This window comes from Leptonychotes weddellii, chromosome 11, assembly GCF_054177405.1.
Source record: "Leptonychotes weddellii isolate Sample4059 chromosome 11, ASM5417740v2, whole genome shotgun sequence".
Taxonomy (NCBI): domain Eukaryota; kingdom Metazoa; phylum Chordata; class Mammalia; order Carnivora; family Phocidae; genus Leptonychotes; species Leptonychotes weddellii.
In genome coordinates, this window is record NC_138379.1 from 24,813,866 (window position 1) to 24,836,536 (window position 22,671).

General features: G+C 35.0%; 2 protein-coding genes across 24 annotated transcripts in view; one reads left to right on the forward strand and one right to left on the reverse strand.

Annotated features, from left to right (window-relative positions):
• Positions 1-6,904, forward strand: part of IMMP1L (inner mitochondrial membrane peptidase subunit 1) — a 77,998-nt gene extending 71,094 nt beyond the window's left edge. For 17 of the 18 annotated variants that reach the window (XM_081798411.1, XM_081798408.1, XM_081798410.1 and 14 more), the window contains 2 exons: positions 5,765-5,875; positions 6,740-6,904. In XM_081798411.1, the coding sequence (XP_081654537.1) occupies positions 5,765-5,875; positions 6,740-6,808 (180 nt within the window). In that variant the 3' untranslated portion in view covers positions 6,809-6,904. Of the gene's footprint in view, positions 1-5,739; positions 5,876-6,739 lie in introns of all 18 variants that reach the window. The other variant, XR_014138622.1, reaches the window with a different exon arrangement.
• The window catches only part of DNAJC24 (DnaJ heat shock protein family (Hsp40) member C24), a 65,513-nt gene continuing 45,216 nt past the window's right edge, over positions 2,375-22,671 (reverse strand). The window contains exons 4-7 of one of the 6 annotated variants that reach the window (XM_081798422.1): positions 12,621-12,689; positions 6,275-6,331; positions 5,281-5,367; positions 2,375-5,183 (exon numbers count right to left, since the gene is read on the reverse strand). In XM_081798422.1, the coding sequence (XP_081654548.1) occupies positions 5,303-5,367; positions 6,275-6,331; positions 12,621-12,689 (191 nt within the window). In that variant the 3' untranslated portion in view covers positions 2,375-5,183; positions 5,281-5,302. Of the gene's footprint in view, positions 5,368-6,274; positions 6,332-6,377; positions 8,452-12,620; positions 12,690-22,671 lie in introns of those variants that run through there. The other 5 variants (XM_081798421.1, XM_081798425.1, XM_081798426.1 and 2 more) reach the window with 5 other exon arrangements.

The window sequence follows — 22,671 nt, forward strand, 5'->3', positions numbered from 1 at the left end:
CATTTAATGTGGGCTAGGCTAAGCTATGATGGCCAGTTGGTTAGGTATATCAAATGCATTTTTGACTTAAAATACAGTCGACCCATGAGCAACAGGGGTTTGAACTGCGTGAGTCCATGTACATGTGGATTTTTTATACTATAGTACTGTGAATGTATTTTCTCATCATTATGATTTTTCTGAATATTTTTTCTCTAGCTTATTTAAGAATATGTATATAATACATATAAAATACGTGTTAATCGACTGTTTATGTCCTCAGTAAGGCTTCCTGTCAACAGATTATTAATAGTTAAGTTTTGGGGGAGGCAGAAGTTATACGGGAATTTTTGACTTGGCGTGGGAGGGTAGGGGATCAGCACCCCAACCCCTGTGTTCAAGGGTCAACTGCATTTTCAACTTATGATGGGTTAATTGGGACATAACTGCATGGTAAGTTGAGGTTTATATCCATTTTTAAATTATCTAAGTAGTATATACTGGTCATAAAAATGTAAATTTTGAAATATATGTTTTTGTGGATTTCTTTTAAACATTTATACATATTGCCGTGTAACTTATTTTTTTCACTGATGGTATTCATGTAAATCTACTAGTTTTTTTTAACCAGCTGTCTACTATTATATAAATGAACCATATTTTATTTGATCTGCACCTACTGAGGAATATTTATACTTTTGCCAATTTTGAGATACAAGCAATACCATAGTGAACTTCCTTATTTATACATAATTGCATGCTGAGTTTGGCAGATCTTTTCTAGAGATTTTGATAGAGAAAGGATAGGACAAAAACATGCAGGGGATGCAACTGAAAGGGACTCAAGGTGAAGAGAGATGCCAAAGGCACACTTTACCTTACATCAAAAACTTTCCGTTTTTACCATAAGGAGTCTCTTCATATTGTTATGAGGTATGCTAAGAAAAATAATAAAGACTTTAAAAATTAGATAATTTGAACATTTGTTTCTAGTAATGATGATGTAACTGATGCTGAACTTGCCATCCTGCCATAAAGAACTAGAAAATTGGACAAAAATGTAAAACAGCTGTTCTCAGAGAATGCATAGCAGGAAGTATGGGACAGATCCCTAAAAAGAGGGTAGACAAGGCAAGCCCTATACCTGCCCCAACTCCTGCTGCGCGTCAGGTGTTTCACAAGGTACTGAAGTAAAATTCAAGCCAAAGCATAGTGGTTTTGCTGAGTTGAAGAGACAGATTGGTATAGAGGGAAGTTTAAGTGGTTGGAACTTATGGATCAGACTACTTGGGAAAACAGAGCTACCGAATGATCACCATAAATCTCCTTAGGTGTTCTCTTGGCTTTTGAGCTGAATACTAAATTGTGCCTGCTTACAATGAAACGTAGAGACCGAGCAAAGAATGAGTGGGGAGCTGAGCAATTCCCAGAGCTCACACAGGGCTAAGAGCCACTGGAGTTCTGACCAGCCAGAGTGGACAGATCTTACTGAATATCCTGCACATTCAGTAGAGATCCCTGAATATCATGCCTTACTTAGTAGTACGCCTAAAGTAGCCCTAAGAGAACAGTGTGAGATACACCCAACCTGACAAGCTTTAAAAACAAGGCTTGAAAGGAATAAGCTGATCCACAGCTAACTTATCTGCCTCCCCCAAAACAAGCAGACCTCTTCAACATTCAACCCGCTGTAAAAAAAAACAGAATCCACTCAACAAGTCAATGTCCAGCTAAGTCACAAACTACAAGATATGTGAAAAAATAAGAAAGTGTAATCCATAACCAGAAGAAAAATCAATTAAATAGATCCAGAAATAACAGAAGTAATGGAATTAACAGACACATGCTTTAAAACACCAAATCTAAATATTTTCAAGGATCTCAAGGATGAACATAATGAGGAAAGAAATGGTAAATATCAAAAAGAACCAAGTGAATATACAGAACTTAGAAAACACTGTATAGCTTTACAATACATTGGAAATGGCAAAAAAAATTAAAAAGACCCAGACTAGGAGGAAATATTTGTAATACCTGTCACAGGACTTATACTCAAGATAAAGGATTCTTAAAATGAGTAAGAAAACAACCCATTTTAAAAATAAGGAAAAATATTTTAAGACACTTCACAAAAGATACACTAATAGGCACAAGAAAAAAATGTTCATCAGAGGACTGCAAATGAAAACCACAATGTGACACCAACAGTTTACTAGAAGTGCAGAAATTTTTAAAAAGGAAAATACCAAGGTTGTGGAGCAACAGGAATACTCATACATTGCTGCTGCAAGTGTAAAATGATTTAATTATTTTGGAAAAGTTTAAGGGTAGGCATACACTTATGGCCTAGAAATTTTACCCCTTGGTATTTACTGAAAAGAAATGGACTTACATATTAATGTTTAGAGTGCTTTATTCTTAACAGCCCCAAACTGCAAAGAAAAATAGCCATCAACAGATTCATGGGCAAACATTGTAATTTACAATAGGATACTACTTAGAAGTAAAAAGGGATGAATGATTGATACATACAACTGGATTAATCATAAAAAAATGAACAAAAGCCAGACACAAAATAAATATGTGTAGTACAATCTTATTTATATTAAATTTAGAAGCAGGTAAAACTAGTTTCTAGTAACAGATCTCACTAGGTGCCTCGTACCAGGTATAGGGATGGGAGGTTGACTGGCATAGGAGGGAACTTTTCAGCATGATGAAAATGTTCTACATCCTTGATTGTAATTAGCAGTTATGTAGGTGTGCACATTTCCAAAACTAGTGTCAAACTTGAAATGAGTGCTTTTTACACTATATAAAGTATACCTCTAAAAAATTGATTTTTAAAGTGTACACTCTTACTCTATACCAAAAATAAGCGGAATAATTTCAACATCATGAATTTTTTACTGGACACTGAGTAGTTGGCAGGTAGGTCAGCAAAAGTGACTGCTTTGATTTAAAAGATCCAACTTAGAGGTTTTCCTGTTTATAGAGAAGCTGTTATTAAAGGTTCCATTGATGATGAGGCTGTTTCCTTGATTTGTGTACTTTCTATCAAGCACCAAGTCTGAGAGGTAGAGGATATTTCCTTTACTATAAATGGATGCATGGGTATTAGAATGTATAGGCTTCAGATAAATGGGAATTAGCATGCCCCATATTTGAACCTACTTATTAACTATCAATAATAGTACTTCACAGATTGTTTTAAGGATCAAATGAGTGTTTTGGTTTTTTTTTTTTTAAAGAAACTGGAACGCCATGTATATATACTGGCTTGCACTACTATTTCCTTCTTTATGTTCCACCTGTTGCAATCAAGGACTAGGTCAAGATAGCTGAGTCATACTCTTCCAAAGGCTTCTGGTAATATGTTCCAGATTCCGTTCTGTACTGGTTAATTATTTATTCCGTTCTGTACTGGTTAATTTTATTATTAACCAGTACAGAACAGAATTTATTACCAGAGATAACACTTCATCACTTTATTTCGCTAATTTGGAAGAATTCAAAAGTCATACAAAAGTGATTTTGCTTTGTAAGAATTTATACTTACATTAATAATAAATACCACCAAATATCGGACTTCCAGTTTTGGCTTAGGTGTTGTAAAGAATTAAGATCACGACACGATTATGGTCTGTTGGCTTATTTGGTCATAAAATAATAGACTTACACAAAAGCCAAGCAGGTTAATAAGATGTTATAATATAGGGACCCAGGCAAGGCAGACTTTATATTAAAGTGTTCTAAACCATCAAGAGTATTTGGTATGGGCAGGCAAGATTGGGGAGAGCTTCATGAAGAAATGGAATGTATATTGGATCTTGGTTTATTACATATTTTTTACAACTCAGAAACAAACACATATTAAGGAGAAACTATGGAAATTTAAACATAAAATGTCCATATTATAGCTTCTCCGATAGTGACACTTGAGACTATGTTAATGACACATGGCTTTTCCAAATACACTATTTTGGTTTTTTTTTTTTTTTCATCTGTGACCTGAGATGGATTCATTTTTCTACCTGAACAATAAGGTTGACTGTACATAAATCCACTTATACAGATAGGAATTAGTCTTGCTTTTGGCCCTAGAACCTATAACTTAGTTCCACTAATAGTGGGGGGAAAAAAGTGATCTTATAGCATCTGATACTCTTTCAGGAAACTTAAGTTCTTTCTCTACAAATAGATTTAACATTTAAGTGTATGTAAATGAAAATAACTTGTTTTGGACAAATATTTCTACATAAGACATTCCAAAATTATATAAGCTCTGATGTAAAGTGAAATTCAGATTTTATATGCTTGTATACATTTATTTTTCCAAAAGGTAATATGGGGGATGGAGGGGGGGAGTCATGAATAATAGGCAGCTCACACAGGGTTTTTAGGGCGGTGGAAATACTCTCTGATACTATAATGATGGATACATGTCATACATTTGTCCAAACCCATAAAATGTACAACACAAAGAGTGAACCCTAAGTTAACTCTGGACCTTGGGTGATTATGATGTTGATGTGGGTTCACCAGGTATAACAAATATACACCCCTGTGGTAGGGGATGTCAATAGTGGGGAAGGTTATGCATGCGTGCAGACAGGAGATGGGTGAGAAATCTCTGTACCTTCCTCTCGATCATGCTGTGAACCTAAAACTGCTCTAAAAAAGTCTTTAAAAAGCAGTAATTTGTAACATTTTGTAAAATTGCAGTCATTTCTTATTTAACCCAGTAGGAGTATTTTTCTTCACATAAGGCACCCAAGTAATAAACAGCCAGTCAAAAGAAAAGTGAAAATAAATTCCTTCCCAGTAGATCATCTTGGTCTGGTCAATAATTCAACTTTCTTGGGTAACAAAAACTATAAAATAACTTGTAAAATGCTACTTTAAGGATTACTGCTGCAGAGTAATTTTTTAAGTTTATATAGAATAGATTAATGGGCAAATGTTTCACATCACAGAGCGCATTTTTTTTAAGGTAACATGTTCTGTTCTAAATATTCTTATGGTTGACATTGAGTAAAAATGTAAACTTAACGTTATTTACCAGTTAATACATAGGACAATATAGGAGATAGGGTCTTTTATTCAGTAGGTCACCATCATTAATTTTACAACTGATGATTTTATAATAGGTCCTTCTAGTTCCTGATGGTCATTACTGAAGTATAATGCATTGAAGATATGGCCTGTACAAAGGCAGAACAGGGATCTTAATTAGAATTCTGACAAGCCCACTCCAATAAAATGATGAGATTATTTGTAATTGATGTCACAATCAATTACCATTTAGTTCATCATGAGCACTCTAATAGGTCTGGCGGTGGTACTGGCCCCAGGATGTTGCTGAGTTGAGTGGCTGCCCTGCTTCTGCTGTTCCAGAGACAGGAGGGCACATTTTCAGTCAGCATCCTAATGACCTCTTTTGAAGTCTATTAAATTAATGACCCTGTCACACTGTTTTGATCTCTTATAACCTCAGTTTGGGGTTTGTGTAACAAATTAATGTTTGGGAACCATGTGGCAAAAAAGATAGGTCTTTTAAAATGATGAAATCTTAACATTACTAATATTATTTAGTAAAAGATTTTTTATTGTGCAAGAAATAAAAGCAAAAATACAAATCATAGGGTTTGTATGTGTTTTATAAAAAAGAACTTTAGTAGGACATTTCTTCCTACTACCAGAAGACATGCTTTTTATTTATAGTACCCAAATTTGTTTTTTTGTTTTTGTTTTTTAAAGGGGCTGCTATCTTCTCTAATTCTAGGTGCCAACAGGTCATGTTTGGTTAGAAGGTGATAATCTACAGAATTCTACAGATTCCAGGTATTATGGACCTATTCCATATGGACTAATAAGAGGACGTATCTTTTTCAAGGTATTATTTTCTGCTTAAAATGTAGGTTTTCTTCTCTGAGCTGGAAAAAAAAAACAAAAACCAATTTCTTCCAAAATGAACTCTGAAATATTCAGGCTGTCAGTGGACTTAACTGTTGCAGCGACTACATTTTAGGCACATGCTGGCCTTCATAGCTATAAACATTACCTTTTTCCCCACTGAGACAGGTAATTAAGAGTAATTTTTTGTTTGAATAATAAAGTCCAAACTACCTTAGCTATAAGAAGCCCTTAGTTTAAACCTCCAGAATGTAATTCTTTCTCATACAACTTGTACAACTATATTTGTATCTTGGAAATAAATATGCATTTGCAGAAGAGCAGTGTAGTCAAACCACACTGTTAAGTGCGGATATCCCAGTTAAGTACATTGACTTACCATGGTTACAGTAAATGTAGGACTCGTAGGAAGGATTATTATTTTCACTGGCTCCTCCTTTTTGCCACAACAGTAAGAAGAAAAACACATGAATACTTGGGGCTGTGGGATAATCTGCAGGATTCTTTATACTTATGCAGAAGTTATATTTAAATACGTAGGCTTACAGTTAACTTTGAAGGTAGTAAAAGAAAACACAGACACACATATTCATACATATATATTCACATACCATACACGTATAATTTCTTGTATAACATATCAGCATTCCAAACTTTAGAGTTTAAATACATATGCACATACAAGTTTACTTTCTAAAGTCTTATTTTGGTATAGAGAATTTGTTCTTGACTAAAAATAAGGAGAAAGTGTTTATATGACACAAAGAAAAGGGATGAATAAAGGGAATATGATGATGATATAACACTTTCATTAACTGTCTTCAATCACATTTTAATTTTACAGATTTGGCCTCTGAGTGATTTTGGATTTCTACGTGACAGCCCTAATGGCCACAGATTTTCTGACGATTAGCAAGAATTTATTGTTCTGATTTTTCTCTCCAAGTGAATTTATTATTGCCACTGAAACCATGTACTTACTAATAAACTATTTGCTACTTAGTTTTAATCATTTGTAATTGTTATATGTAAAGAATAAACGACACGTACTGCAAGCTCTATTAGTTCCAATATATGGATAAAAACGTAAGTCATCTAAATTTGTATTCAGATTATTTTTCTTTTAAAGCTACCATTTCCTAAGTTACATTTAAAGTTGAAGATGGCAGTGTTCAAATCTAAAAAAGAAAGTCATCTAAATTTTATGATAGATATAAAAATATTTTTAGGGAAAAAACCTGGATGACAACCTCACTTCTGAATTTTTGGTTTTATAGCTATAACGAAAGTAATCTTTTCTTGAATATGCCTCATACTTTTGCTACATTTACACATCAGAGTAGTAACTAGTCTTTTAAGTCCAAACCAATAATAAATACCATGGGTTCAACCTAATAAAAAGCTGCTATGACACATGCTTGGTTCACTCATTTGAAATTAAGTAATAAAGTTCCAGTGATCCCATAAAGGATTCCTCAATTTTTTTTAAATGAGTCCTGACTTATACTGTACATAAAGTATCAAATATACAGAAAAATAAAATCTTTAGAGTCTATTATAATCAATAATAACATTATAAAAGTCCATTTGATTATACCAGCAATGCAGTGTGGTTCCTTATTCATAAATACAGGAATTAATACTTAGTACTTTGAAATAAAAAGGAAAATAATGCATCTGTATCAAATTTATTTATTTTTTTTTAAAGCTACCATTTCCTAAGTTACATTTAAAGTTGAAGATGGCAGTGTTCAAGCTTTATTCCCTTTAATGTAGCCACACGAAGAATATGGAAATATAGTGTCAGGACGAGTCAAGTCTTTTCACTCCAAAGCTATCCTTTCTACAGTTGCCACTTTACCTTCTTTATTAACTTTGAAATAACTTCATGAATATCCATATCCAGCCCTCATTATGGGAGTACTAGGCTCACATGTTATTCACAAAGATTATAATTTAATCCCAATGACTTGAGACTTTGAGATACTTGTACAATAGGCCTGTAACTTTAGCAGCTAGAAATGTCATGTTACTTCAGAAACTCAGTAACTATAAAGAAACATGATGATACTGTGACCCATTATAAGAGGAAACATGCTTAAAGAAATGGAAAATTCTTATACCAAGGAAAAATGGACCAAATAACAAAGTTCTCAGATGGGAATTCACAAAATATAACTTATAATTCAAGTCCTTTTTTTTTTGGTGATCTATAAATATAAAATATAAATACATATAAGTAACTAAATTAATTTTCTATTAATCTGGGGTGGCCCTTGCTTGACAGTCTTATACTTTCTCTGCAAATAAAAGCTGACCAAAAAAAGAATCCTACTTCTTTTTATCAGCTTTATACATTTACTTGAATGGGCTCTCTTCAACATGTCTGAATACACAGTTAAAGGATCCCACTTAGTGAACAATTTCAGCCATAATGAAGGAGTTCTATAATTAGTGAACATGTATCACAAGAAATCAGGGTAACTTCTTCTGCTTCATCCTTAGAAACACTGTATTTTCCACCACATCGGCAACTCAGAGAAAAAGAGTGATCATCTGTAAAAAAAACAAACAAAACAAAACAAAAAACAAAATGCCTCAAACGCTTGTAACTATTTCAACAACTTTTTAAAAAATGCAGTTTATCTCATAGAAATTGCAAAACATGCAAGTATAAAACACACTTAAATGAGAACTTGAAACAAATTCTTGTATGGGGCAGTATTTCTAAAAATTATCTACCAAAAAATCTTGATCTGTAGAGATCTGTAGAGGGCTAAAGCTACAAATCAATAGCCCAAAGATCTTGAGGGGAGAGCAGATGCTCAGAAGCGACCCAGGACATTTATTTGAAGTCTTCTGTTTTCTTAAGATCCATATAAATTTTACATTCCTCTCAACAATGTATCGGTCAAAAATACTACTGTGAAGGAAAGAGAGAAATAGCTCTCCATGTTTTACTGTAGAGCAACATGCTTTTGCCTGGAATATGTTCTTTTAGAGAAAACTCTAACTTAACTGTTTTGTTTTGTTTTAAGGTTTTATTTGAGAGAGAGAACACGAGTGGGGGTGGGGGGAGAAGCAGAATCCCCCCGAGCAGGGAGCCCTATTGCGGGGCTCGATCCTCAGTACCTGAGCCGACGGCAGATGCTTAACCAACTGAGCCACCCAGGTGCCCTGCTAACTTAACTGTTTATCAAGTTCAACATTTAGATACTCTGTTCCAGTATCACTATTTCTGTGAAGTGAGATGCCCAACAGAGGCGATACGGCGCAACATTTAGCCTACTAATGGTGGAAATTTTATTAAGTCTACCATCTTCTTGGGAACCTGAAATGCTCATGTCCTTTAACTGAAAAAATCTGATCCACTGATCATTCCATTTCAATGTCACTGAGAAGTGACTGTAAAAGAAAAATAATTACTGATCAGCTTACTGTACAGTCATAATTTATTAGAGATACATCAAATAACTTCATTCAATTCTCAAATGTTATTCCTTAACACTCAGGTTTCATCATATGCCACTAATAGAAAAAAAGAAAAAATTCAACTGCCTTGTATTTGTTCTCTAATCAAATATGGCCTTGGAAAAATTAACAAATAAGCCAACTTTACATGTTTCTTTTACCAGTAAGGAAAACATGAATTCATTCACCTAATCCTCCTTTTTATTTTTCACCACAATGTCTTTTTTGTCCATAAAGAAAAATAATTTAATCTTGGAATTTTAAAATGCTAATAGCTTCCCTGTCTGATCCAATTTCAAAAGTGAATTGTTTCATTATTAAATTGTCTAAAAGTGTACATATTCTAACCATTGGTTTTCTTAAGCTAAATGTCCCTCTTCTTTTTTTACCACCTCAGTGAGCACTGAGAAACAATCTGAGGTGACATGTGCTCAGTAAATGATGCAGAGGCCACCATGGGCTACTGTGGAGTTTTGTCATAGATGATTCCAAATGTTAATGCTCACTAAAAATTCACATCTTGTTACATTTCTTCTTATATTATCTATGACTTAAAGTGATATCTTCACAGAAACCATTTTAAATACACTGAAGACAAAATAACCAAGTTGTAAAACAGACTAACCCTAAGGGGAAAGGTTAACCACTCTAAACAGTTCTTCAGGGATGGCTTTTAAGCGTAATAAAATGCATTGTTTCATACTGTCCTTGGCTCAAGACTATGGTAATTTGGCTATGTCTATCATGTAGGGTTTCATCCACTTTTCTCCTGCTCTGGATCTTCACTTTCCAAGGTTATTCTGAAAATGGCCATGAAGGAATCTTCAAACAATTTTTTATTTGCCCAGCTGATCGCACTTTTTATTGAATTTTCATCTGCCAAGATTGCTCTTTTCAACTGCAAAACTTACATTATTAGTTTATAAATATCCCCACAGAAATAATGGCTTCATGCAGCTGTTTGCTGCTCAGTATTTTTTCTCATAAGAATAAGGATTATTTCCATCTTTATAAAAAACCCTTAATTTAAGTATCAGGATGTCCTAAATTTTTAAGATTAACTCAAGCTTCTAGTAACTGATTCATTGGCTGTGGTTAGGATTCTTCTATATCTTCACTGTCACCTGTACTTAAGGAAATTCCAAGGATAGTAACACATTTATAACTTGACAATTTCATGTTGTACATTTCTTTCACTATCTTGTTTTTTTCACTTGTATCAGAAAGCTCAGGGGCGCCTGGGTGGCTCAGTCAGTTGAGCGTCTGCCTTCAGCTCAGGTAATGGATCCCAGGGAGCCTGCTTTTCCCTCTCCCTCTGCCTGCTGCTTTCCCTGCTTGTGCTCTCTCTGTCAAATAAATAAATAAAATCTAAAAAAAAAAAAGAAAGCTCACTGTATTTGTTGACTGAACAGATGCTTGAACCACCAATCCATATTGATTTAAAATAAAAACTTATTTTAAAAGGCTACTGAAGGAAAAAATACAAAACCAGTTTTGACTATTTTCATATTATCAGGAATCATGAGGAAACAAAATATGTTAATCAGCTGCAGCAAAAAGAACTAATTTGTCTAAGAAGAGATTAAACACACACAATGTTAGCTGATGAGATAGCAATACTGTATTTTCAAAAAATGTATTTAGTTGGGCAGGTCTCCTTGATAAATAACATGTTCTAGTCTGTCCCCTTCATGAACTAGAAGCCTTTCCACTAAAGCCTGTGTCACCAGTATATTCTACTTTCATAGCAGCTCTTGTTTACTCTGATGAAACTATTATAAAACCCTGGGAGCCCCAGTTACACAAAACCTCAAGTTTCTCAATCATTCACTGCCCAAATAAGAATTTATACTCTAGGATTTCATTTGGCAGTTTAGGAGCAGAGTGGCCCAGAGGCACAAACATGATTCTCCTCTTAAGTCAACAGCCTATTACCCACCTTCCTAAGAGCACCAAGTTAAATTACAAAATATTCCAGGGGCGCCTGGGTGGCTCAGTCAGTTAAGCGTCTGCCTTCAGCTCAGGTCATGTTCCCGGGGTCCTGGGATCGAGCCCCACGTCGGGCTCCCTGATCAGCGGAAAGCCTGCTTCTCCCTCTTTCTCTGCTGCTCCCTCTGCTTGTGTGTCCTCTCTCTCTCTCTCTCCCTCTCTGTCAAATAAATAAATAAAATCTTAAAAAAAAAAGTTATTTAAAAAAAAAATTCCAGTAAACTTGGTTTCAGGATGGATGGATGGGCTGTTTATCTTCTGCCTATCCACACTCATTAAATTTTTATAAACCCCTAGGGAATTTTTACTGCAGGCTGAACAACAGTTACAGGGTTAAAGTATATAAAAATTCTAAGAAATAGTAAGATTTTCTTCATTTTCCCAGAGAAACATGGATGTGTGATATTCACATGGGTTCTATTTAGAAGAAGGAACTTAACAGTGTCTAACCAGAGCAATTCAGAAAACTATTAGAACAGTAGAGAAATTAGATTTAAGTCGTAAAATTCTAGTAATAGAGGGCGCCTGGGTGGCTCTGTTGGTTAAACGTCTGACTCTGGATTTCGCCTCAGGTCATGATCTCAGGGTCATGAGATCAAGCCCTGTGTCAGGCTTAGCGCAGAGTCTGCTTGTCCCTTTCCCTCCACGTGCACTCTCTTTCTCTAAAATAAAACTTAAAAAAATAAAATAAAATAAAAAATAAAATAAAATTCTAGGTATAGAAGAGGGAAAAAGATAAGACGTTATGGTAGGTAAAAGGGAGTGACAGATTTTTCTTTTTCACCTGACATAAAATCAAAAAGGGAGGGTAAAAACCAAGCTCCAAGCAGAAGAGTATAATATTAAAAGCCCTGCCCTGATAGTTTATGATTCCATGTAAAGAAATAAAAATAAACAAAAATTTTAATAGGAATTCATCTCATATGTCAACAGAGGAAGGATGGGAAAAGTTATCTTCTTTAACTTTACTTTCCCTATTACACAGATGGAAAGTAAATCAAAACCCAAGTAATTTAAAAAAGAAAACCTTATGAAACCTTCTATACCTAACATCTAATTAGACTAGAAAAATAACTAGAAATGAGTCATATGGGGGACATCAATAATTGAAGTTTAGAATGAAAAATATTCCTAAAACCACCCACATATATATATTTAGAAAGCCAAGCTATTACTATTTTTTTAGATTTCCAAATATGAGTTTTTCTTCTCAAAGAAAATCCGTAATATTTTTCTTTACTATAGTCAAGAGAAAAAATCCCAACCTTCATTCCAACACATTTCTTCAAGATATACTTGAGCATCTACTGGTCCCATATTTCTTAGATCCTCTTCTGTAAAATATAAAATGCGACATTTATTCAGCACTTTAACCATAACCATGAAGAATGCTGAAAAGACAACTACAGCCTGGTGACTACAGCTGTAATTTACTTACCATTTAAAAACTTAGTTTATTACTTCTGACAGCAGTTTTAAGGCTACATGACTTGGGGTCCACTTCTTATGAACTTCAACAGTCAAAATCTATCCTATTTTCCACAAATATGCAACATACAAAAGCCATGGAGTTGATTTTGGTGATTCCTTGTGATTAGTAACCCCTATTTTTGTGAGAGATAGGGAATTTTTTTTTTGTCAAACTATACCTGTAACTAAGGAAGGAAGCATGGAGTTGCGCAAAAATAACTGTTTTTGAACCTTAGCTGTAATATTTTACCAGCTTTCTAACCTTAGAAATATACCTTAGATATACTGAGCTATCTCTTACCTACTTCAGAGGGGTTGTTAATGGACTGAATTGTGTCCCCCCAAAATTCATACATTGAAGTATTTAGAGATAAGACTTTTAGGAGGTAACAAAGGTAAAATAAGACCATAAGAGTGGGGTCTTAATCTGATAGATCGGTGGCCTTATAAGAAGAGGAAGAGAGAGGGTCTCTCTCCATGCACAGGCACCGAGGAAAGTATCAAAGACACAGCAAGAAAGAGGCCATTTACAGCCAGTAAGAGAGCCCTCACCAGGAGCCATATTGACTGGCACCTTGATCTGGAATTCCAGCCTCTAGAACTATGAGAAATAAATTTCTGTTGTTTAAGCCACCCAGCCTATGGAATTTGCTTATGACAGTCAGAGCAGACTAATACCAGTGTGTTGTTCTAATCAAATGAGATCTGTCTACAAGTACTTTAAAGAAAAAAGCTCTAACCAAATGTAAGAGGCTATTAGTCATCTGATTTTTAATTGCTTGCAAGAGAGAAATAGGTAACTTTAGACTTACTTTAAAAGGTTTCAATAACCATACAATACAACTGTATTGTGTTGATGTTCTATTGCTATTTCCTAGGCCAAAGTTTTCCCTGCAGGTGGAAGGTTCAAAGAAGCCTGGCATTCTACCTAAATTTAGTAAGTGTGTAGTTTAGGTAGTAGAAGCATGTACTCTTGCTTAAAACAAGTATACTTTGGGACAAAGACAGCAACTAACAGATAAGCACTTGTCTTTGTTTTTAAAGGCATGTTATACTTCATGTATGCTTGTATTATTCTTCTAGAAGTCGATGCTTAAAAGAAACTACTAAAATCCACCCTTCACCCCAATGAAATTTTCTTTAACTGTCTCACTAGTCTCTTGTTCACTTGCTGAGAATGCTTTCCTTTGTTCCGTTGTGTGAATGCCTACTATTTAATTATATTTAATAACTGCCTGTTTAAAATTTATTGGTGAGTTACACAATTTTAAAATAGATGAAAAAATTATACAATATTTTGAACTCACTGTGGTTTTCTATTAAGTATGTCAAATATTATATCACTTCATATTTACTGGGTACCAACAATCTATTAAACGGACCCTAAAATCCAAAGACTAAAGACCCTGCCCAGTGGTCAGGGGGAGTTCCTCCATCGCTGTGCCCACTAAATAGCTTATACGGACTGTACCAGTATGTGAGGTAATCTCTGAACAAAACAATTCCCACATTCTATATAAAGCACACTTGGTTATAGGTTATTCAGTATTTTAGTTTTTTAAAAATTCTCCCTAAAAGTCCCATGGAGAGAAAAAAAAATCTTAATCATATGTTTCAAGTGCTTAGAATAACTAAGGTAAGTCTGCTTGAATGGGGAAATGAAACACTTTTAGATTAAGGAATGGGGGTAACTGGCACTTAACAGACTGTAGTTAGAGGAAAAACAGATGTAAATAATTTATAATCAAGCCAGCTATACTCCAGGGTATCTGATCGATATCTTCAGTAATTTTGAAATCAATTAAAGCAAATCAGACAAGGCAGAGGTAATGACAAGAGGAATAAGCCTTAATCTAACCTATCTTGCACACCTGCAATACAGCAATTACACAAAAAGACAACCCATTCATATATATCCATTATGCTATTTTTATTTGAAAATAATAAATGAAAAATAACTGGCAGAGATAACTGCCAAGGAAGTCAGCATACTGCCGTGCCTCTCCACGAGGAAGCTGTTATGCTCAGCTAGTTGCTGTTTCACATGGAGCACCTCTCTATTATTCTATTTCCTCAAAAAAGGGGCCTTTACATCTTAATTTTTTTCTTTATATACAGTAACTTTAAAGTAGCAAGCTATTTCTTAGTTGACAGGTCAACTTACATGGTATCTTTTAATAAGAGGGAAAACAGAACGCAAAAGTGGTTAGTACTTTGCCCAAGGTCAGAGTTAAAAGAAGTATATTAAAAAATATTCTCATGTTCTGTGGCTGTCTAAATATCTATTTGATCTGATCATTCAATATTATGTGGACACAGTCCAAGTTTGGGGGATTCTGGTTTTAAAAGTCCTATCTGACACAAGAGAGAACATACTATATGATTCCCTGTTATATAAAATATAACGGGCAAAACTACCCTGAGTTGTTGCATGACACTGTGGTGTTGGGTGTGAGGGAAACTGGTGACTACCCGGAGGCACAGGGGGCCTTCTGGGTGCTGGTTAGATGGGTATGTTTATTGTGAAAATCCATCAAGCTGGATACTTAGGATTGGTGCACTATTCTGCATGTATGATACATTTCAACAAAAAAGTTTTAAAGGTAGTGTGCTGAGACTCCAAGAGCTACCCTTTTTAATAGAAATAAGGAAACAAAAGTTAGGGAAAAGTTAAAAGCCTAAGAAAGTGTGTATTCCTTGAAAAGACGGTAATCTAACAACTTCTGAAAAAGGCTGGGGGTGATTAACTCAGGGAAAATTGGATCCCTGGAGAACTGTATAATGAGCAGAAGGGGTACACATACAAGTAAAAGGTGAATCTAAATGTAGGGGGTGGGGAGGTGACCCCAATCCTTTGTTGAGAGGCAGGTGTCCAGGGAATGGGGCAACAGCAACTTCCACCCTAACTACGATTACAAGGAAGAAGCACAAACAAATCAATGTTTTTTTTTTCTTTTTTAAACAATGATCTCTGCTTGTCCACCATTGTCGTTATAATTAGAAAACTTAATTCTTCCCTAGCCTGTAAAGTAACTCACAGGAACCCTGTAATTAGCTTTGATAATTGTCTTCTAATCAGGCATGGCATCTGCAAAGTAGGTAAGTTCCTTTTCTTTTGAGTATTACATATTATAAATATTTTTGCTCATTACAATGAAATATTTCAATAGGTATCTGAAAATGTAAATCCTATCTCAAAGTTTTCCTGTTAACATGACACTACTAAAAATATTGAGAAAACATAAACTGACTTCGTGATTTAATTAAAGGAATAGGTACAAGATTTAAATCTGGAATCTTAGCTCCAGAATGGTAATAACTTAAAAACAAACAAACCCAGCCATTTGGAAAGAAAATGCAATGCGTGGCATTTGGGTACTCTATCTTAAGTCCAATTACACTACATGATTCCTAATTCTTTTGAAGTAAATGGGCTCAGTTTTTCTAAGGTATGTAGGTCCGTTCACATCCTGTGCTGTATCCAAAGCTTAGCCAAATATGGAGACAAGAAAAAGATCCAAATTTACTTACATATAGAAAGCAATGCATTATGAAGAGAGATTCCTGTGGAATATAATGATAAAATCAAATAATTTATGTGGTTACTTGGAAAAGAATCTTTCAACCTTCAGAAGTACAGGCCCTTCTGACCTTGTGTTCTATTGGATTTGTCTGACAACAAGAGGTGAAAGAATTCTGTGGCTCCTTTGTCTCAACGGTGGGATCTAAGAAAACACTGGCAGGACTCATCAGAGAGGTTTATGAGCCTGCAATTCAAAGAGATTAAAAGGAAAATCTAGGGAGATTCTTTCACACTGAAGAATAACATTAAATAACTATTAGCAGCTTGGTTCAGTAAAGCTTACTAGAGCTCTCGCTGGGTCATTCACAACTTTCTAAAAGAGGAAAGGTTTTTTTTCAGCTCCATTTGGGAATCAATAAATATTTCTTACTTCTTACAAGACAATGGAATTCCAGCCTTTTAAAACTTCCTCGTAATGATAGTAAAATTTCTAAAACAACTTTTTGCTGCCTAAATAATTACACTTCCTAATCCCAGGAAACCTTTTCTAACTGTAGCTACAATTCAAATAAATAAGTAAAAATAAATAACAGCAACAAAAAGCTACGGTGGAGAGGAATTTAACTTCATTCATTATGGCTGAGATATCAAAAGTCTCATTCAACCCAATACTGGCCAAAAGATCTAGTCCAACTGCAGTTCAGTCCCTACTATTCATGTGTAGCAATGTCGTAACTTACTCGAGCGATCAAGTCCCCAGGATGCTCTCATTTAGCAAGTAGTCTATTGTATTTATTTTTATGCCTTTTAAAATAAAGTTTATTTCACACTTAACGGAAGTCATCTGTGTGTAAAAAGCAAACAGTAGTGTTTTTGTTTAGGTCTAACTTGGTATCTTGCTGTTTTAAAACCAAGTAATTAATTTTACACAATCATCTCATTCTTAAAAATCATTTCACTAGACATAATTAAATTTTTCATATAGGAACTAACTTGAAGGAAATCAGTTTCCTTATCCTTAACACTCTCTGTTCTTGGAACAGTCTCTATCTTGGTAAGAGATTCAGAATCAGACAACATTTAACATGAAACCTGCTCATTAAATCAGAAAGCTCTATAATCCTTTCCCAGGTGAAATTAAAGAGCCACAATTGCAAGGCTTTCCATAGCAAGGAAAAATTACAAACCTGGAGTTTAATTATGGACTTGGAAGAACTGTGGGGCTTTTATAAACTGAGCGTACATGCAGTGCTCATAAAAGACACCAAATGAAACCCGGACCCTGAATTTCACGTTTCACTACACAACAGGTAACACAGCGGCTGAGGTTGGCCCGGCCTCTCGTTCTGACCCTCAAATATAACTCACTCCTGCCCACCTGGAACTAAAATTAGGAGGTTGTACACATCTATTCGAAACTTGACAGCACAGCACAATATGATTGAAAGTCAGAGAATGGCTTTGAACTCCCCCTCTATCAATTACTAGTCATGTGACCTTAGTCAAATTACTTAACCCCTCGGAATCTCAGATTCTTTCTCTGGAAAGCAGATATTAATATCTCCCTTAAGAAGCTGTTAAACAATGATTGAAAGACAATTACCACAGATACAGTGCTCAATAAACGGCAGCTATTTTAACTGCTTTCTCATAATGTCTGTGTTGACCTGTTCATAGCAAACCGTAAGAAAATGACTAAACACCAATCCGTTATGAGAGGGGAAAGCCTCAAGTACCACAGAGTAGGGAGGCAGCAACTCTTGACCTTGTCTGGATCTGTGACAGTGTTAAGAAGTTTGATGTACTTTGCTATTGTCAGTCCCATTAAAATCTATCTGTTATTACCAAAGCCACAGTCCATCTGAAGTATCAAACAAAACCAAAAGATAGGAACCACAGAGAAAAAATTCAAAATTATTAATTTGTAGATTAGATTCAGAGATTAGAAATGATGGTAGGTTTGAGTGTCAGGGGAAACTTTCTTTGGGAGTTGGGTGGATAGGAGGACTTGAGTTCAAACTTGAACAAAAAATAAACTGACGCATCAGAATGGGAGGGTAATCTGAGTCATGACAAACAGCACAGGCATATGTGTTTGGGAGCCCCTAGATGAACCAGGGTAGAAGATTCACACCGGGTTTGTGATTGGAGGTAAGTCTGGAAAAAGTAACTAGAAACAAACTTCAAAGTTTCTGTCCCATTTAAATTCTACATGAATGGGTAAATGTGTTGGGGAGAGGGTGGTTATAAAAGTTCTTAAACAGAGGAGTGAGAATAAAGCTAGACCAATGAAAATGTAAACGACTGTAGGAGAAGGCCAATTAGCAGCTATGGGTACGTGTAATACTCTGGGTCCAGCCTACTAGCCTACCATGATAGCTGTGAGAATAAAAAGATCACACAGAAAAAAAAAAAAGAAATGTCAACACTCATTTCTAATTCATTGGTTGTACATTGAGCAAAGTAGAAGTAATCAGAATGTAATATGAAATGAAGGTTTCAAATCTGAGGGAAAAAACAAGCAATGAGAAATGTAACCCCGTTTTGGGTTAAGACTCAATGATTTCAATTGGTCAAGTACCCAAGTAGAAATTGGGAGAGACGTTAAAGTGGGAGACACAAACTTCCTTAAATCTTCCATTTTCACTAGTATTAAATCAGAGCTCCCAACTGTGTCCAAGTATGCCAGAATTGTAACTGTAATCTTGCCCATAGGTTTCTATAACATTCTTTGAAACTAGCCAAATTTGTATTCAAAACCACTGAGAAAAGAATTACATTCTCACTGCAAAAAAGATATTTGCATTCAAGTAAAAGTAAAAGATAACATGAGTAGGCACCTCCTTGTGACAAATAAGATGGAGCGGGAGGGCCCTCACAGAAAGTTTTCTCTATACTTTCTTCTCCCTCTGAAGAAAATGCCAGTCCCTAACTGTCTAGATAGATTTTCTGCATCATTTCACATACGTACTTTTCCCAGAAACAGTCACCAAAAAAAACATGCCCCCTGATGCTTATCTTCAAGTTTTACCTGAAGCACATTTTTACAGCCAATTTTCAAATTCCTAAAATCAAATGGAAATACTGATATGATCATAGATGGAAACTCTAATCTGACTAATACAAGTATTTTGTAAGGGTCAGTTTTAGCACATAATCTACACAAGTATCTACTGGCCTTACGTCATTCTTCTTAACTCAGATTCATATTATCTACATTTAAAAGTATTATTTCCCTTCTTACAGAGTTAATCAGTCTTTAGCATTAACTTGCTTTTCAGGAAGGATTCTTATTTGGGCTTAAGAAATTACATGTTGACACATTAACGTTGGTGGGGTTTTTAAAAATATGTTCGTATTTGGCCCACAATTTATTTGCTTATCTCCCATTCTCAAATACTTATCCTAATAAAAGGGACAAGGTAAACTGTATAACACAACACCAGAAATGACCTTTTGTATCTAGCTAAGGGAGAGTAGCTGATTAGCTTTGAGTAAAGACACACTGACTTTACAATGTCTGGCCCAATCTCCTGAGCCAGGCTATTTTGGGTATCCAAGTACTTGTCTGACTGTGTAAGGTGAAGACTCCACATTACTAACATAATTCACTAATAGAAAACCAAGATACATCTTAATATAAAATAATATACCACCAAGGATTCCAAACACAATCCACTTATTTTTTAAAAAAATTATTTAATCTGACTGACTTCATTTGAAGGTTTGTTTCACTTCAGGTCAGAGCCACTGAGACATTGGAGATCTGTGTGACTGTTGTATTACAAAGCAACTGAATCATGATCCCTATTATTTTCCCATGATATACTTCTGATGTGTTTTTACTGTGCTTAATATATGAGAAAACTCCCCATATGTTTCTAAGGGCACCAAAATCTAGTCAACAGATATCATTCATTTAAACATTTTATAAATCCAGAAAAGATTTTCCAAAGTGCTCATCTGGTTGTCTGAAATGCAAAGCCTTATCTACAATAACTACATGCCTTTCAAGGGAACATGGGAAACAAGCCTTTGAAACATCCTTAGTTTCTAACATCCTTAGAAACAAGAAGGTAAATATGCCAACTGGAACTAATTGATTAAATTCACTAGTTAACACTGCTTTCAAAATGCATAATATCTGGGAACTGAATATTACTCATCCTTTTTTAGATTTGCTTTTCTTCAGTCTGGCCGACATTGCCCTCAAAATATCAACTAAGAAGAGATACGTGGAAATGGGGAAGAAAAAATATATGTACTTTACTGGGGTTATCTACCCTAGACTTTTTTTTTATTAGAACTCATTTGATATCTTTTGTGAAGCAAAAAAATATGGATGTCAAGGGCCCCGTTAAATGATCTTTTAGGGAAATAAATGGTTGTGGGCAATATTGATGAGGGTTTCCTTACAACAGAGCACCAACTTTGAGCTGTGAAATATGAGAAAGCATTCAACATATAAATAAAACATCTCTTGCCTCCTTCCTAAGTATGACAGAGCTCAAATTTATTTTATACTCCAAGTTAATGGAAGGCAGGAAACAAACATATTTAAAGCACACCCTATGAAAAAAAAGTTCTACAGTGAACTATCACCACATGCAAAAAGAGTTCTGTATAACAAAGCTATTTCCATGTCCCCAGGGGGTGACCCAGAAAAAAGGAGTGCTTTGACCTGGTTATAACAAATTCTCTCTCTCTTGGTAACCTATCCTGGTCTTTAACAAATTATCACTCTCAAAGGTTTTCCTTCTATCAAATCCAAATCCTCACTGTTAGAAGTTCAAGTTCATTTCCTTCTTTTGAGGAGCCAATTACTGAAGATGCGTCAAGAAGGAAAAATTAATGTCAGCATTCAAAAGAAATGACCATATGAAACTAGGTTTATTACGAGATTTTTTAAAAATAGCTCTAGTACAAAAGGCTTAAAAAACAGCAAATTATATTTGGATAAGAGACTTCTTATCTAAACAGCAATCCAATCTCATTTTAAAACTGAAGTAAAGTATTCTCACCATTTGGAGCTGCTGGTAATGAAGGAAATACTTCGTACTTAGGTCTGACATATTAAAAGGTCATGAAAAGCTATATTTCCACTGTCCTCCTAGAATCTGCCCGAAAAACTTGCAAAGCAAACTGAACATTATGTAATTCCAAGCAGATCTGCCTATTTATCCATATCATGAATCAGGCCCAACTCTCACTGTATTCAGTTTGTCTAATGTTGTTGTGGCCCCCATCAATGACCTACAAGAGTCCCCATGACCCTGTAGGCTGCAGTTACCTCCATTAAAACCTTCAAACCAACGACTCAAAGCTCAAAAGAAATCCACTTTTACAAGTACTTCCCAAAGGCAATGAGAAAGGCTTGAAGCTGTTGATTATTTGTTCTTACAACATTTTTTAAACTTTCCTTCCTGCAATTCTATTGCTCACTTTTAACCCTGTTTCCTATTTCTCTCCATTTCTCGTCTACCAACACCCTATTCCCTAGCAAGAGAGATTAGTTTTTTATTCCTGATCTCTCCCTGCTTCTTTTCTCTTTCGGTAGTGGGCTTCTAGTCAGTTTTACTGACAAGTTTAAAGGTACACAGGCTGTGGAGTGGCAAAAATGCAGAGCGACAGGGAAAGTATGTTCCTTACCCCCCTTGACGTAGTTTTGTGAATTATTCTTCTCTTAAGCAAACTGGTACCCACAAAGTAACGACTGGTAAAGATGGGCAAAAACACTTGGTAACTTCTCACACACGACACATTCATATATATTAGCTTCAGCACTTTCACAGAAATCCTATCATGTGAACCGAGGTTAAAAAGATAGATCTATGAATAGAATTCATCCACAAATGGAACCGCTTGTACATTCTTTTGCCAGAAGTAAAACATATTTACAAAAGAAATACAACATTTGCAAGATACTTATATATGCACCAAATAGATAAGACCCAATATTCAAGCCATATTTGAAAATTAATCCAAATTCATTGCAAAGATACACTCATCAGTTTCTTAATATTTTTTAAAAAGCTCATCAGTCTTAAAAAAGTAGAAGGGCTTTAGAGCTGATTAGTATGATGAAAGTCACTATTAAATTCTCCAGTATATAAACAAATAGCTCATGAAGTCTTTATACCCAAAGATATCACACACTGCCTGTAAGTAATACCTAATTTTATCAGTACAATTCCCTCTGAAAATAAACATGGGTATTCCATACATATCATTGGCTTTATCCTATAATGCTGTGTTTTAGAAGTAAGCCTCGTTTCTCAAATCAAATTTTCATAACCTTAGTAGTAGGAGCCTTAAAATCATTT